Source organism: Thalassophryne amazonica, chromosome 3, assembly GCF_902500255.1.
Source record: "Thalassophryne amazonica chromosome 3, fThaAma1.1, whole genome shotgun sequence".
In the NCBI taxonomy this organism is placed as follows: domain Eukaryota; kingdom Metazoa; phylum Chordata; class Actinopteri; order Batrachoidiformes; family Batrachoididae; genus Thalassophryne; species Thalassophryne amazonica.
Window position 1 is genome coordinate 105,307,134 of NC_047105.1, and position 14,562 is coordinate 105,321,695.

The 14,562-nt window shown below is 42.0% G+C and overlaps 1 protein-coding gene across 2 annotated transcripts in view; it reads right to left on the bottom strand.

Annotated features, from left to right (window-relative positions):
- Positions 1 to 14,562, bottom strand: part of cdh4 (cadherin 4, type 1, R-cadherin (retinal)) — a 1,030,104-nt gene that overhangs the window by 116,590 nt on the left and 898,952 nt on the right. For both annotated transcript variants that reach the window (XM_034167231.1, XM_034167233.1), the window contains exon 9: positions 8,605 to 8,742. In XM_034167231.1, coding sequence (XP_034023122.1) covers positions 8,605 to 8,742 — 138 coding nt within the window. The remainder of the gene's footprint in view (positions 1 to 8,604; positions 8,743 to 14,562) is intronic.

Here is a 14,562-nt window from a genome sequence, read left to right on the forward strand (position 1 = left end):
ATTTTTGCCTTTAAAGAGTGTTAACTTCTTCACTTGTTGCTTCCTGTTACTAATGATACACAATAGTGTTTGTTATTTCTTCTTATGTGTACAGTAATGGGTATAGAATTTACCTCTGTCGTTAGTTCATTTATTTATGATACATGATTGCACTTTACCATTTTTGCCACTTTAATGTATAGGTTTTTTTTGCACATTTTTTGTCACTTCATGGTATTCTGTAATATACAGATTAACTTCTTTTGTTATTTATATGTTGCAACTTTAATGGAGGTTTAAGTCTTGTTCATTATGGTGAATGGTACTCTATGATAATGCAAAGTGCACTCTGTTGGTAAAACTGAATGACGTGCAATATTTTGACCATCGGGTGGTGCTGTAGTGCAGTTGTGCTTTCTTAAATACCTGTACTGTACATAGTTGTAATGTGAAGTCACTGTGTCTTTTGTTTTTTTATGTTCAAAAACTTTATTGAAGTAATTATTGTTTATCTTTGTGTTTGTTATTGCAGTAGACATTAAAACCAGAAATTTGTTCTTGAAAATAGCTGTTGTGAGTTAATTTGTGGGATTGTGGGTGTTCTGGACGAAGTTAGTGTTTTCATGGGTGATGGCCATGTAAGTGTGCACGGGGGAAGGGCACACGCAGAGGGTTTCACCCGGGGAGTAAATCACTCTAGGACCGCCACTGGTCTTTACAGACAGACTCCATTTTGTAAAAGACCTAGAAAATGGGTCATGTAATACTTTTAAACCATGTGGGCGTTACAGTGGGTGTGGTTTAGTCTATATGTTACTGGCTCTCACAAATAGGGGGAGCCCTCCCTGTATTTAAAGGTCGCACATGCATAATGGAAGTGAAACCTAACTCTTGTTGAAACTTTAAACCAGGTTCCAGACATTTTTAAACAGATAACAAAAGCAAACACTTGATAACTAACATAAGGAATTAGCACAGATATTATCTAACAAAACAGATTTCTATTTAATCGTTTTTGACTTCTGATGGCCCGCTTGGCACTAGCGGGGCACTGCCCACTTCCAGTACCGTTGCTCACCACTAAGAGGACATGGCCCATTTTTGTGAATCAGTGATTCAGCTCCTCAGATGAGTCACGTGCAGCACACTTTGAGTTCGACCCCCAAACAACCTCCCTGTGAGGTGAACGAGTAAATTAAGCCGCTGTGATACCTTCGATTAAATAGAGTAATTCAATGGACTGTGGAAGGTTGTGTCTTGTTTATCACATAATGACAAACATAAAATGTTAACTCCCATGTGATTAAAATTAATAAAACATTAAACCCTGTTAGAAATTACATGCAATATGTTTTACGTTCCTGTTTGGCTTAATTAATGTGCTTATGTTTTCTCAATGCTTCCCATAGAGACCCATGAATTCTTCGCGCCTCTGTCAGGCACAAATAATTACTGAACTGCTTCAGGTCTATGTGCTTGTCGGGGAAAAGCAGACAACAAAAACCTCGGATTGACAAGGCAGCAGAAACACCATCTGTTGGAGAACAATTTCTGCACCGTGGATGTGAGAGTGTGGGTCTGTTTGTGTACGTAAGCGAGGGATGCACGACAAAAACAATTTCTCGTCGCTGTGCTCATTACCATAAATGAGTCACACGTGCAGAAATATGGTCAACTATTTCCTCTGTGACAAGCGTGTGTGTGATCACGCTGTGCTGTGCGCGCAGAGAACACTGCGTACTCTGCGGCCGCTTGCAGAAGAAGCAGTGACAGAGTCGGGACGACAAATATGGGACGGAGCGGTTCTAAGATCATTGGTGAACTCTGTCCCTGACACCCAGGGAAGTCTTATCAGAGCGTGGGGCTGGAACTGTACTGGAACGCACGCCATCGACGGCCCCGGCGAGGAGTCGGGGATCACAGTGTGTGACAGCGACGCACTCCCAGTTCTGCCTCTGAGCTCTGCTACAGACAGCATCTGTCTCTCTCTGGGAGCTCAGAAATCCAAGTGCTGACATGAAGAACAGCTACAATCCTCTCGCTCTGTCAATCAGCATTTAACTCCGCTCCACGAGCAGCCACACACTACAGAAAGGGGGCAAGGATGCAAAGGGAAATGTGCGCGTGCACATGAAAGTCTGAGTGCAAAGGACTTATTTTTTTCCGCAGTAACTGTGAGCTTGTCAAAACCTGCCTGCTGTTCACATGTGGGCCAGCTGCAACATGGCTTTGTGACAGGCCAATGAGGAAGTATCAGGGAGCGAGGCCAGATGCCTGCAGACAGATCCTGGCTACGAGATTCCCCACTGGCAGAGAGAACACAGATGGAGAAGCAGGAAAATGCTGCCTGTCACCAAACTGATCAGATCTCACGTTGATTCAGCCTCTCTCTGCACCATCTTCTCTCTCCATATGCTGTTCTCACACACACTCTGCCATTAGCATTAATGGAGTCACTCAGTATTGTTGTAGGACCCACGATTTGTCTTGAAGGAGGTCTTTAGACAACTTTTTGAAGGTGTCGGTCTAGTTTTTACTCTATCTTGTGACTTTGAGGACTAGGCAGTTTATTTCAAAACCACATTAATGGAGATCTCACTAAATTACCTGCAGTTTGGCCACTGAATGTCTGACGTCACTAGATTAGATATCATACATTGCTTTGAAAAGACTAAAGTTGAGATAGTCAAAAGTGTTTTTTTCTGCAGAACATTCTCACTCACAATCACAAATTTAATCTTGGTCACTGCCTCTTTGCATCACTATGTGACAAGTTACAGTGCATCCAGAAAGTATTCACAGCAATTCACTTTTTACAGATTTTATGTTACAGCCTTTTTCCATGTGCTCTTGCCCAGATTTTTCCCTCAAGACAATCCTGTCTCGGATGTCTACAGACAATTCCTTTGACTTCATGCTTGGTTTATGCTCTGACACACACTGTCAACTGTGGGACCTTATAGGTAGACAGGTGTGTGCCTACCTATAAGGTCCCAGCTCATGTCCAATCAACTGACTTTGCACCAGGTGGACTCCAATTAAGCTGTAGAAACATCTCAAGGATGATGCTTGTCATTTGATTGGTGCTTTGCATGTCACAAATGGAAATTAACATGGAATATTTGTCCCATTTGTGTCACGTTGCATTTAGTGTGCAAATATGGTTCCATTTATCATGCAAATTTGGTTCCATATGTTTTGTTCCACTGCACGCTGAGAACCCCGCCCACACATAATAGTAGGGACGGCATTTAGCTAAACATTTTGCTGACGGACGACGATTTGAAGGAGCTAATTGACAGTGGTAATATTTCTAACAAATACACACACTAAAAACAAATCCACTACGCCATAAGCAAATCTGGAGGCATGAAGAGCTGTTAGGATGAAAACCTGGTCAAATTTCTGAAGCAATTTTTCACTGGACTGAGGCAGTACACAAGGTGTTTTTTTTCTGCGACTTTTGTGTTTTTCCCCGCGTTAAGGGAAACTGCTTAAACGTTTGACGTTTTAAAAAAATAAATAAGATTGGATTGCATTTTTCCCCCTTCAAACATTTTGGAGGTGATGTCATTGTGTTTTGGCTGTTATTATGTCGGGGAGGGCGCACGGAGAAGTGCAGCAGCCAGGCGATAACCAGCGGCTGAGGATCGCGGGGAAGTCCGGAAAATCAGGTATAAAGTGCATCTGTCATTTCATCACAGGGTCGCGGGTGGCCAGTCACAGCTGTTCTCATCATCCTCCCCCCTCCCTCCCTTCCATCCTTGCCTTTCTTACCACATGTTGTCTTGCGCTGCACCCGCAGAGCCCGTAGAAACCCCGTCTCCAGCCAGTGCAGCGAGCTCACCTCCAAAAGTGCCTGACCCTACCCACGGGGACTAAATCTGACTCCTGCTCCTGTCTGCGTGAGGACAGACCCGCAACCCTGTTCTTTTCAATCAATTCAATTTCAATCAATTTTTTTTTTATATAGCGCCAAATCACAACAAACAGTTGCCCCAAGGTGCTTTATATTGTAAGGCAAGGCCATACAATAATTATGTAAAACCCCAACGGTCAAAACGACCCCCTGTGAGCAAGCACTTGGCTACAGTGGGAAGGAAAAACTCCCTTTTAACAGGAAGAAACCTCCAGCAGAACCAGGCTCAGGGAGGGGCAGTCTTCTGCTGGGACTGGTTGGGGCTGAGGGAGAGAACCAGGAAAAAGACATGCTGTGGAGGGGAGCAGAGATTGATCACTAATGATTAAAAGCAGAGTGGTGCATACAGAGCAAAAAGAGAAAGAAACAGTGCATCATGGGAACCCCCCAGCAGTCTACGTCTATAGCAGCATAACTAAGGGATGGTTCAGGGTCACGCGATCCAGCCCTAACTATAAGCTTTAGCAAAAAGGAAAGTTTTAAGCCTAATCTTAAAAGTAGAGAGGGTGTCTGTCTCCCTGATCTGAATTGGGAGCTGGTTCCACAGGAGAGGAGCCTGAAAGCTGAAGGCTCTGCCTCCCATTCTACTGTTACAAACCCTAGGAACTACAAGTAAGCCTGCAGTCTGAGAGCGAAGCGCTCTATTGGGGTGATATGGTACTACGAGGTCCCTAAGATAAGATGGGACCTGATTATTCAAAACCTTATAAGTAAGAAGAAGAATTTTAAATTCTATTCTAGAATTAACAGGAAGCCAATGAAGAGAGGCCAATATGGGTGAGATATGCTCTCTCCTTCTAGTCCCCGTTAGTACGCTAGCTGCAGCATTTTGAATTAACTGAAGGCTTTTTAGGGAACTTTTAGGACAACCTGATAATAATGAATTACAATAGTCCAGCCTGGAAGAAATAAATGCATGAATTAGTTTTTCAGCATCACTCTGAGACAAGACCTTTCTAATTTTAGAGATATTGCGTAAATGCAAAAAAGCAGTCCTACATATTTGTTTAATATGCGCTTTGAATGACATATCCTGATCAAAAATGACTCCAAGATTTCTCACAGTGTTACTAGAGGTCAGGGTAATGCCATCCAGAGTAAGGATCTGGTTAGACACCATGTTTCTAAGATTTGTGGGGCCAAGTACAATAACTTCAGTTTTATCTGAGTTTAAAAGCAGGAAATTAGAGGTCATCCATGTCTTTATGTCTGTAAGACAATCCTGCAGTTTAGCTAATTGGTGTGTGTCCTCTGGCTTCATGGATAGATAAAGCTGGGTATCATCTGCGTAACAATGAAAATTTAAGCAATACCGTCTAATAATACTGCCTAAGGGAAGCATGTATAAAGTGAATAAAATTGGTCCTAGCACAGAACCTTGTGGAACTCCATAATTAACTTTAGTCTGTGAAGAAGATTCCCCATTTACATGAACAAATTGTAATCTATTAGATAAATATGATTCAAACCACCGCAGCGCAGTGCCTTTAATACCTATGGCATGCTCTAATCTCTGTAATAAAATTTTATGGTCAACAGTATCAAAAGCAGCACTGAGGTCTAACAGAACAAGCACAGAGATGAGTCCACTGTCCGAGGCCATAAGAAGATCATTTGTAACCTTCACTAATGCTGTTTCTGTACTATGATGAATTCTAAAACCTGACTGAAACTCTTCAAATAGACCATCCCTCTGCAGATGATCAGTTAGCTGTTTTACAACTACCCTTTCAAGAATTTTTGAGAGAAAAGGAAGGTTGGAGATTGGCCTATAATTAGCTAAGATAGCTGGGTCAAGTGATGGCTTTTTAAGTAATGGTTTAATTACTGCCACCTTAAAAGCCTGTGGTACATAGCCAACTAACAAAGATAGATTGATCATATTTAAGATCGAAGCATTAATTAATGGTAGGGCTTCCTTGAGCAGCCTGGTAGGAATGGGGTCTAATAAACATGTTGATGGTTTGGATGAAGTAACTAATGAAAATAACTCAGACAGAACAATCGGAGAGAAAGAGTCTAACCAAATACCGGCATCACTGAAAGCAGCCAAAGATAACGATACGTCTTTGGGATGGTTATGAGTAATTTTTTCTCTAATAGTTAAAATTTTGTTAGCAAAGAAAGTCATGAAGTCATTACTAGTTAAAGTTAATGGAATACTCAGCTCAATAGAGCTCTGACTCTTTGTCAGCCTGGCTACAGTGCTGAAAAGAAACCTGGGGTTGTTCTTATTTTCTTCAATTAGTGATGAGTAGAAAGATGTCCTAGCTTTACGGAGGGCTTTTTTTTTATAGAGCAACAGACTCTTTTTCCAGGCTAAGTGAAGATCTTCTAAATTAGTGAGATGCCATTTCCTCTCCAACTTACGGGTTATCTGCTTTAAGCTACGAGTTTGTGAGTTATACCACGGAGTCAGGCACTTCTGATTTAAAGCTCTCTTTTTCAGAGGAGCTACAGCATCCAAAGTTGTCTTCAATGAGGATGTAAAACTATTGACGAGATACTCTATCTCACTTACAGAGTTTAGGTAGCTACTCTGCACTGTGTTGGTATATGGCATTAGAGAACATAAAGAAGGAATCATATCCTTAAACCTAGTTACAGCACTTTCTGAAAGACTTCTAGTGTAATGAAACTTATTCCCCACTGCTGGGTAGTCCATCAGAGTAAATGTAAATGTTATTAAGAAATGATCAGACAGAAGGGAGTTTTCAGGGAATACTGTTAAGTCTTCTATTTCCATACCATAAGTCAGAACAAGATCTAAGATATGATTAAAGTGGTGGGTGGACTCATTTACATTTTGAGCAAAGCCAATAGAGTCTAATAATAGATTAAATGCAGTGTTGAGGCTGTCATTCTCAGCATCTGTGTGGATGTTAAAATCGCCCACTATAATTATCTTATCTGAGCTAAGCACTAAGTCAGACAAAAGGTCTGAAAATTCACAGAGAAACTCACAGTAACTACCAGGTGGACGATAGATAATAACAAATAAAACTGTTTTTTGGGACTTCCAATTTGGATGGACAAGACTAAGAGTCAAGCTTTCAAATGAATTAAAGCTCTGTCTGGGTTTTTGATTAATTAATAAGCTGGAATGGAAGATTGCTGCTAATCCTCCTCCCCGGCCCATGCTACGAGCATTCTGACAGTTAGTGTGACTCGGGGGTGTTGACTCATTTAAACTAACATATTCATCCTGCTGTAACCAGGTTTCTGTAAGGCAGAATAAATCAATATGTTGATCAATTATTATATCATTTACCAACAGGGACTTAGAAGAGAGAGACCTAATGTTTAATAGACCACATTTAACTGTTTTAGTCTGTGGTGCAGTTGACGGTGCTATATTATTTTTTCTTTTTGAATTTTTATGCTTAAATAGATTTTTGCTGGTTAATGGTGGTCTGGGAGCAGCCGTCTCTACGGGGATGGGGTAATGAGGGGATGGCAGGGGGAGAGAAGCTGCAGAGAGGTGTGTAAGACTACAACTCTGCTTCCTGGTCCCAACCCTGGATAGTCACGGTTTGGAGGATTTAAGAAAATTGGCCAGATTTCTAGAAATGAGAGCTGCTCCATCCAAAGTGGGATGGATCCTGTCTCTCCTAACAAGACCAGGTTTTCCCCAGAAGCTTTGCCAATTATCTATGAAGCCCACCTCATTTTTCTTTTCTTCATAAGAATTCATTTTGGAGACTTTACGCACTGGATTACGCACAAGATTACGTATCTGCCCACGCGGCCAGGTATTCCGTTGGGGGTCAACAAGGTGGCCTGGAGTTGCTCATCTCTTAACCGTGAGAGCACTTTCACCTGTTCCTCTCCCTGCTGTGGACACGCAGCACTAAAAAGCACTGATGTCTCCCCTTTGCTCCCTTGCCAACACCGCACCTGCTGGACTCTCTACCACGTTCTGGACAGATGTGTGAGGGTGAGATTGAGAGGTTGAGATTAATAAGTGCAAATTTCTTTACAAGGCTAAATACTTGAATACATTGTTCTGTGTTTACAAAGCTCAGTGCAATGTTCAGTCTACTGTGATTGCACAAATCAGTTTTTTTTTTTTTAAATAATGGTGGTGGTGTTTATTTATTTTAAATTTTATATTTATTTCTTGTCATGTTTGGTGGCATTGTTAATGCAAAATTATTCATCTGCAGCTGTTTTCAAAACGTGAATAAATTCTTATTAAAATAATAACTCAATGTTAATTTAATACTGAGCATTGAGAAGTAATGATGGAAATAAAGAGAACCGCACTGACAAATTCTGAATTATTGTTCATTTTGGTGGTGGGAAGAGGGGGGAAGTGCCACAAAGCACAAACGCCCTAAGCCAAATTTGTGCTTAGGGCACCCAAATGGCTTGCACCGGCCCTGACTTGGGTGTGCAGGAATTCAAAATCTATTTTGCGCCGACTAAGATATTTGACTCCCATTAGTTTTATAACTTCACCTGAGAGGCCAGTATTTGGTCTCATTAACTCATCAAGCACCACCATCTTTGGCTTCATTAACATCAGATCATTGCCCACCAAGTAATTGCTGGTTAATGAGCTGGTGTTCCAACATGATTTAGATATATTGGGAATGTGTAAGACATGGCTGAAGCCAGATGTTTGTATGTCATTAAATGAGACAAAAAAAAAAAAGAAAGAAAAATCACGTGTCAACCAGCCTCTGGGTTTGTTTGTTACTCACCGTCCTGACCGTCAGTTCCGGAGGATTGTCATTGATGTCAGTAATGCTGATAAGGGCTGTAGCTGTGTTGGAGAGACCATAGTTCAAGTTTCCCTCCATGTCAGTGGCTTGGACAATTATAGTATACTGGGACACTTTCTGTATAAAGAGACAAAAGGACAGAATATATGGTGAGGCATATCAAATGCTGTAGGAAACCTTGCTGGAGGATTAAATGAAAATACAAGCCTACTTTGTGTGCCAAAGGTGCAAAACAAGCCAGCAGGTTAGAAGATCTTCTCATATCATGCAACTATTCTCTGAATAACCTACATGAGAAAATGTAGTCTGACCCTTCAGATTATTTTCTTTCGGTTTTGTCTAAAAAACACACCATTCTCTTCAACAAAACCTTAGCTCTTGTGCATAATTGGCGTTATTCATTGTCATCTGTGGGGGAGGGTTCAGTCAGAGGTTAAGTGTCCAGCTGATCTTCACAAAGCACAGAGGAAACAAATATATCAGATTGTAAAACAGCAATCCAGCCTTCCATTGATTAACCCTCTGGAGTCTTAGCTATTTTGGCGCATTTTTGGCTACTTTTGGTTTTACCTTCATAATTTACCTTAAAAAAGTGTTTACCTGGCCTTGTTTGGTGTCATGTTTCCAGCACAAACTCACCTGTGTGGTTTTTCTTTCATTCTGACATACTGCATTAAAACAGTGATCCAATATTCACCCGAAAACATAAAATTCGAAGAAGAAAAAAGTTAGTTTTTTTTTTTTTTTTTTTTACTGTGAAAACCAGAAATATTTTTAAGGAACCATTTTCATAACTTAGATCACAGTGCCTGTGATTGTGGTAGATCATCCAGATTGAGCATGTAATCACACATCCACTGACAGTGCACCTCATGTGTCAGAGGATTCATCTGAATTATCATGTCATCATAGGTGTTACACTCTGTCCATGTGGTCACAGTGCACGGCAACACGTCACAGAGACACGCTGACGTGTCATCGGGGACACAATCGGGACATGCCAATGTGATAAGACTGCTCCGAATGCTGATGGGTTGCCATTTCAGATGCCAATTGTATGCCAGTTCAAATGCCATTCAGGCTAGTAGTCACACAGCAGTACGATCACCATACAAATATTCCCCAGTTTGACTCCAGCACTACAGTAGTGTGCCTTCTCTCTACAGTCATGCTGGCCTGCCAATTTGGCATAATACCCTAAGTGCCACATGAATGCTGTATGAGGAATTTGAATGCAGCTCGTATGCAGAAAAACTTGCACAAATGCAGTTTAAATGTTACTTTGTACGGCATTCGTGCAATTCGTGCTACAGGTCAAATGCAGTACGACTGCAGGTCAACTTGCTTGATTGACGTATGACTGTCCATTCTTACAGCAGTACAATTGCAGTATGACTGACTCCACCGCCATTCATATGTTTTCCAGCACGAGTGACACACCAATGTGCCGCTGCTGTAGGAATGCTGTGCGAGACGTTCTAGTGCAGTTTGAATGCAACACAAATTGTACAAATGTCATTTGAATGTCAGTTCGTACAGCATTCATGCAATTCATGCTCTAGTGGGACGGGGGGTATTACTAAAGTGGTAAACAATCTCCTGCTTGCAATGGATTCGGACACCACCACAGTTCTATTAGTGTTAGATCTTAGTGCTGCTTTCGATAAGGTGGATCATCGTATGCTACTCAATAGGCTGGAGAATCATTTTGGGATTGCTGGGAATGTCCTTGCATGGTTGATACCTTGCCTATTCAGTTGTTGTCACTGTATCCTGTATAATAATGTTACCTCTAACCTTGTTGCTATAAAATACGGGGTTCCACAGGAGTCTGTCTTAGGCCCCTTGCTTTTCTCCCTTTATTTAACACATACTGCGACATTAACTTTTCACTGCTAGGCTGATACTTAGTTGTGCATGCTGATAACTGCTGGTAATGTCATACACATGAAGACTTAAGAGGATTGCATTGCTTCAGCGAAAAGCTGGATGTCTCGCAGTTTCTTAGTTTTAAATTCAGAAAACACTGAAATGATGGTCCTTGGTCCAGCGAGACATCGACATCAGTTTGACCAGCTAACGCTTTACTTAGAGTCATACATCATATATCACTTTGACAAAATGAGGAACCCTGGGGTGATTTTTGATCCTATGTTGCCCTTTGACCTACGCATCAGACAAAACACAAGGACTGCTTTCTTCCACCTTTGTAATGGCCCCTTCACACATAGTGCAAAGTTTGGACAGCATTTAGAAGAAAACGGCAAAACAGCGTAAAACATTTCTAAATAATCGCATGAAACATCGAGCCGACAGGCAGATGTGCACGAACCCGCTGCGAGAGTTTGTGCACGTGCCGGTGTCTGTCGAGCAGGAACAGTGCCAGGTGCACCACATGATGCCGTTTATGTGGAAGAAATGAAAACCAGCTGGTATGTGTGGAACCACATCGCGCCGCTTATGTGGAATAATAAAAAAAATAATAAAAAAAGAGAAAAAAAGGACAAAAAAAAAAAAAATTAAAATCCCACACCATATAAAAACACGGCATTTATCAAGCGAGCAATACAAATATGATCCGTCTGTTCCTCTGGTGATGACCCATAGGTCACAGACATACAGTCATGAAATGACATGAATGAGAAGCAGTGTGCTCTGATCATGTCCACATCTACTGGCTCGGTGCATCCAGTGGGTCGAGCGTGTGTTCTGCCGACAGGAGTGTCTTGTGGACGACACGCCACAGCATAGACACTGCGTCATGTGGAACAGAGCTCACGTGGGTGTCGTGACGGTCAGATTGCCCACTGCGTGTTCTGATCTGATGGTCCATTTCAATCTGGGAGGCTGTCAATGTCTGCTCCGTGCACATGCTCGCTTGCTGCAGTTTGTCGCCACCGCAGCGATATATGTTTTTATTTATGTCCATGTAAATACAGCAATCAGACACATGCGCCTCACAGTGGATAGTTCTTTGTCCATGACTGTCCAAACACAGTTGGTGTTGTGTAGCTGGAATGTCCAGAATGACAGATCACCACAGCTGCTTCTGTCGGAAGCCACGCCTTCCATGAGTGGAGCGCATACACCCATGTGTCTGTGTGTGTGTGTTTGTAAAGTCACACTTGTGGGGAACTTAGACAAATTTCACAGCAGTACGACAGTGGTCGAGTCTCTTGTCGTGCCAAGAGTGCGACTGGCCACACATTTTCTAAGTGCCATGTGAGCAGTGTTAGGTGGTTGTGCATGTCACCTGGAATTTGGACACCTGCCGTGAGAGGGTGTGATGGGTTCGCATAGCGCACACTTTGTCTTTCAGGCGCTTGCATGCGCAAATAGTTGTAGCAACAGGTGTACAAGACATTGGTGACAGAGACGACATTACACGGTTTGCACACAATTCCTGCGTCATGCGCACTAAGTGTGCACTTCGTCCAAACTTCGCACTATGTGTGAAGGGGCCCAAACATAGCAAAAATTTGTCCCATCCTGTCTATGGCTGATGCAGAGACCCTTATCCATGCATTTGTCTTTTCTAGACTGGACTACTGCAATGTCCTCTTCTCTGGTTTACCGCAGTCCAACATAAGGGGTCTCCAGTTGGTTCAAAATGTTGCTGCCAGAATTTTGACAAGAAGCAGAAGGTTTGACCACATTACACTGAATTTTGGCCTCCCTTCATTGGCTTCCATCTCTGTGAGGTCTGATTTTAAGGTTCTGTTCGTAACACCCTACATACCAGCTCTGCGTTCTCAGGCTGCAGTACTACTGTGTGTCCCTAAGGTAACAAAAATGTCAGCATGTGTCTTGATCTCCCTGCGGAGATAAAACAGTCAGATTCCATAGAGACATTTAAATCCAGACTAAATCCAGACTGGATATGTTCTCCCTCTTGTATGCTTAGCATACTAGTGTAATATGGAATTCTGCTTCCTGTCCTTTTAATTCGTATTATTAGCAACAGAACAGGTCTGGACCTCTAATCTAAATCCTGGATCTAAATTTAGGGTCTGTTTGTGAAGCACAGGGCTAGCTGCTGGCGACCATCTTAGTTATCTCTCTACTTCCTTGTTGATTTACTGCTGGTGAATTAATACCGCAGATGCAGGCATTTCTGGCTGACTGATTCTGCACTTTTTGTCTCTGTCCCAGGCACTGATGTCACCCTCAATGGATGCACCTCAGGATACCCTGCTTGTTGCACCAATGACTGAAAGTCATACTTCAGATGGAAGTATGGCTTTCCAGTTCCAGTGGTAACTAACTGCAACTGGAAATGGACACTGATGAATTAAAGACTCAAGATGGACAGCTTTTTGTTCAGTTAAGGACTCTGGGTTTTTTTTTTTGTTTTGTTTTGCTCTTCTGTTTTTTCTGTTTCCTCTTTCTTCTGTTCGTTAAGAAATTCTTGTACAATCTGTAAAAACCTTATAACTGTTAGAACGGCCTAAGTAGTGGGTCACCCTTCTGAGTCTGGTCTGCTTGAGGTTTCTTCCTCATTATCATCAGAGGGAGTTTTTCCTTGCAACTGCTGCCTGTGTGCTTGCTCAGGGGGGTTGGTAAGGTTAGACCTTACTTGTGTGAAATGCCTTGAGGCAGCTTGCTGTGATTTAGTGCTATACAAATAAAATAATGTGAAAGTGAATTGAATCAATTTTCTGAATGTACTTATTCTAGTGAGTGAATTTACATGAACTGAGACAAAATGAAAGAAAATGTCCAATTAAAACTTTTTGTCATTCAGTCTCACCACATATCAATTTTTCATTCAGTACAACTTGGCAGGACATAGCAAAGATGGTTCATAAAGTTTAAAATTCTCCGTAATATACACCCAATTGTTCACAAGTCCAACATGTTAACACAAATAACAACATATGTAACACTTTTACTCTCACTCATTTGAATGGTGTGTATTCAACTGTGCAGCACATTACAGTTTCACACAGCTTTTCAATTTGGCTGCAAATCACAACAGCACAATTCAAATTACTACAGAGGTTTTCAGTCTTTCAGAACATGCCCATGTCTAACGTAAAATGTTTAATCCCATTAGAGTACGAGTGGAATTAAATGTGATGTGTTGAAATCCACAGCTGTGAGTCAGTGAGTTCCAATTAAAAGTGAGCATCAAACAAATCCTGAAAGACACACATGCAGTGAACAATAAAACAAAGGACACATTTTAGAGACATACCTGACTAAAGGAATAAATCAAAACCCGGGCCTACTTTGCATTCTTATAGTCATCATCTTACACCACCTTTTCTTATTGTGCTCCTTTTTATCTGAAAATACCCAAAAAAGCTCATTAAGAGAGCTGGCTCTATCCTGGGGGTTGAGCTGGAATTGGTGATGGAGGTGTCAGAGAGGAGGTGACAGGAGGGATGCTCAGGAATGGTAGGGCACAAATGCACGGCTCCAGTAGACAGCTCTGGTTTTTAGTAAACTTTACTGAAGAGGAAAGCAGTGGTCGGTACATGAGTAGGCAGTCCAACAGAAGCAGCAGCACAGAAATCATCAGGCTAAATGGCGTGGTCAAAGCAACAGGCAGGAAGCCAGGTACACACTATGAGGCAGGCAGGGACAAGAACACAGGTACAGAGCTGGAATGAGGGCACAAGGCACGACAAACTGGCGAAGAACAAAACCACCCAGTGAGCTTCTAAAAACCCCAGGTGTAATCAGTGAATCAGGAACAGGTGCACACGGAAAGCACCAGAAGCAGGGCATGGCCAGAGGGAGAGAGAAACACCCATCACCAAGAACCAAGAGAAAGACGAGAGAGACAAGAGAAACAGAGACAGACAGGCCCAAGCAGAAAAATCCCAACAAGAGAATAAACAAATCAAAACCCTGATAATACAAAACTAACAAAATTCAAACTCTGACAGGAGGATGCTGAGGAAGCTGCTCAACATCCTGGACAACACCTCC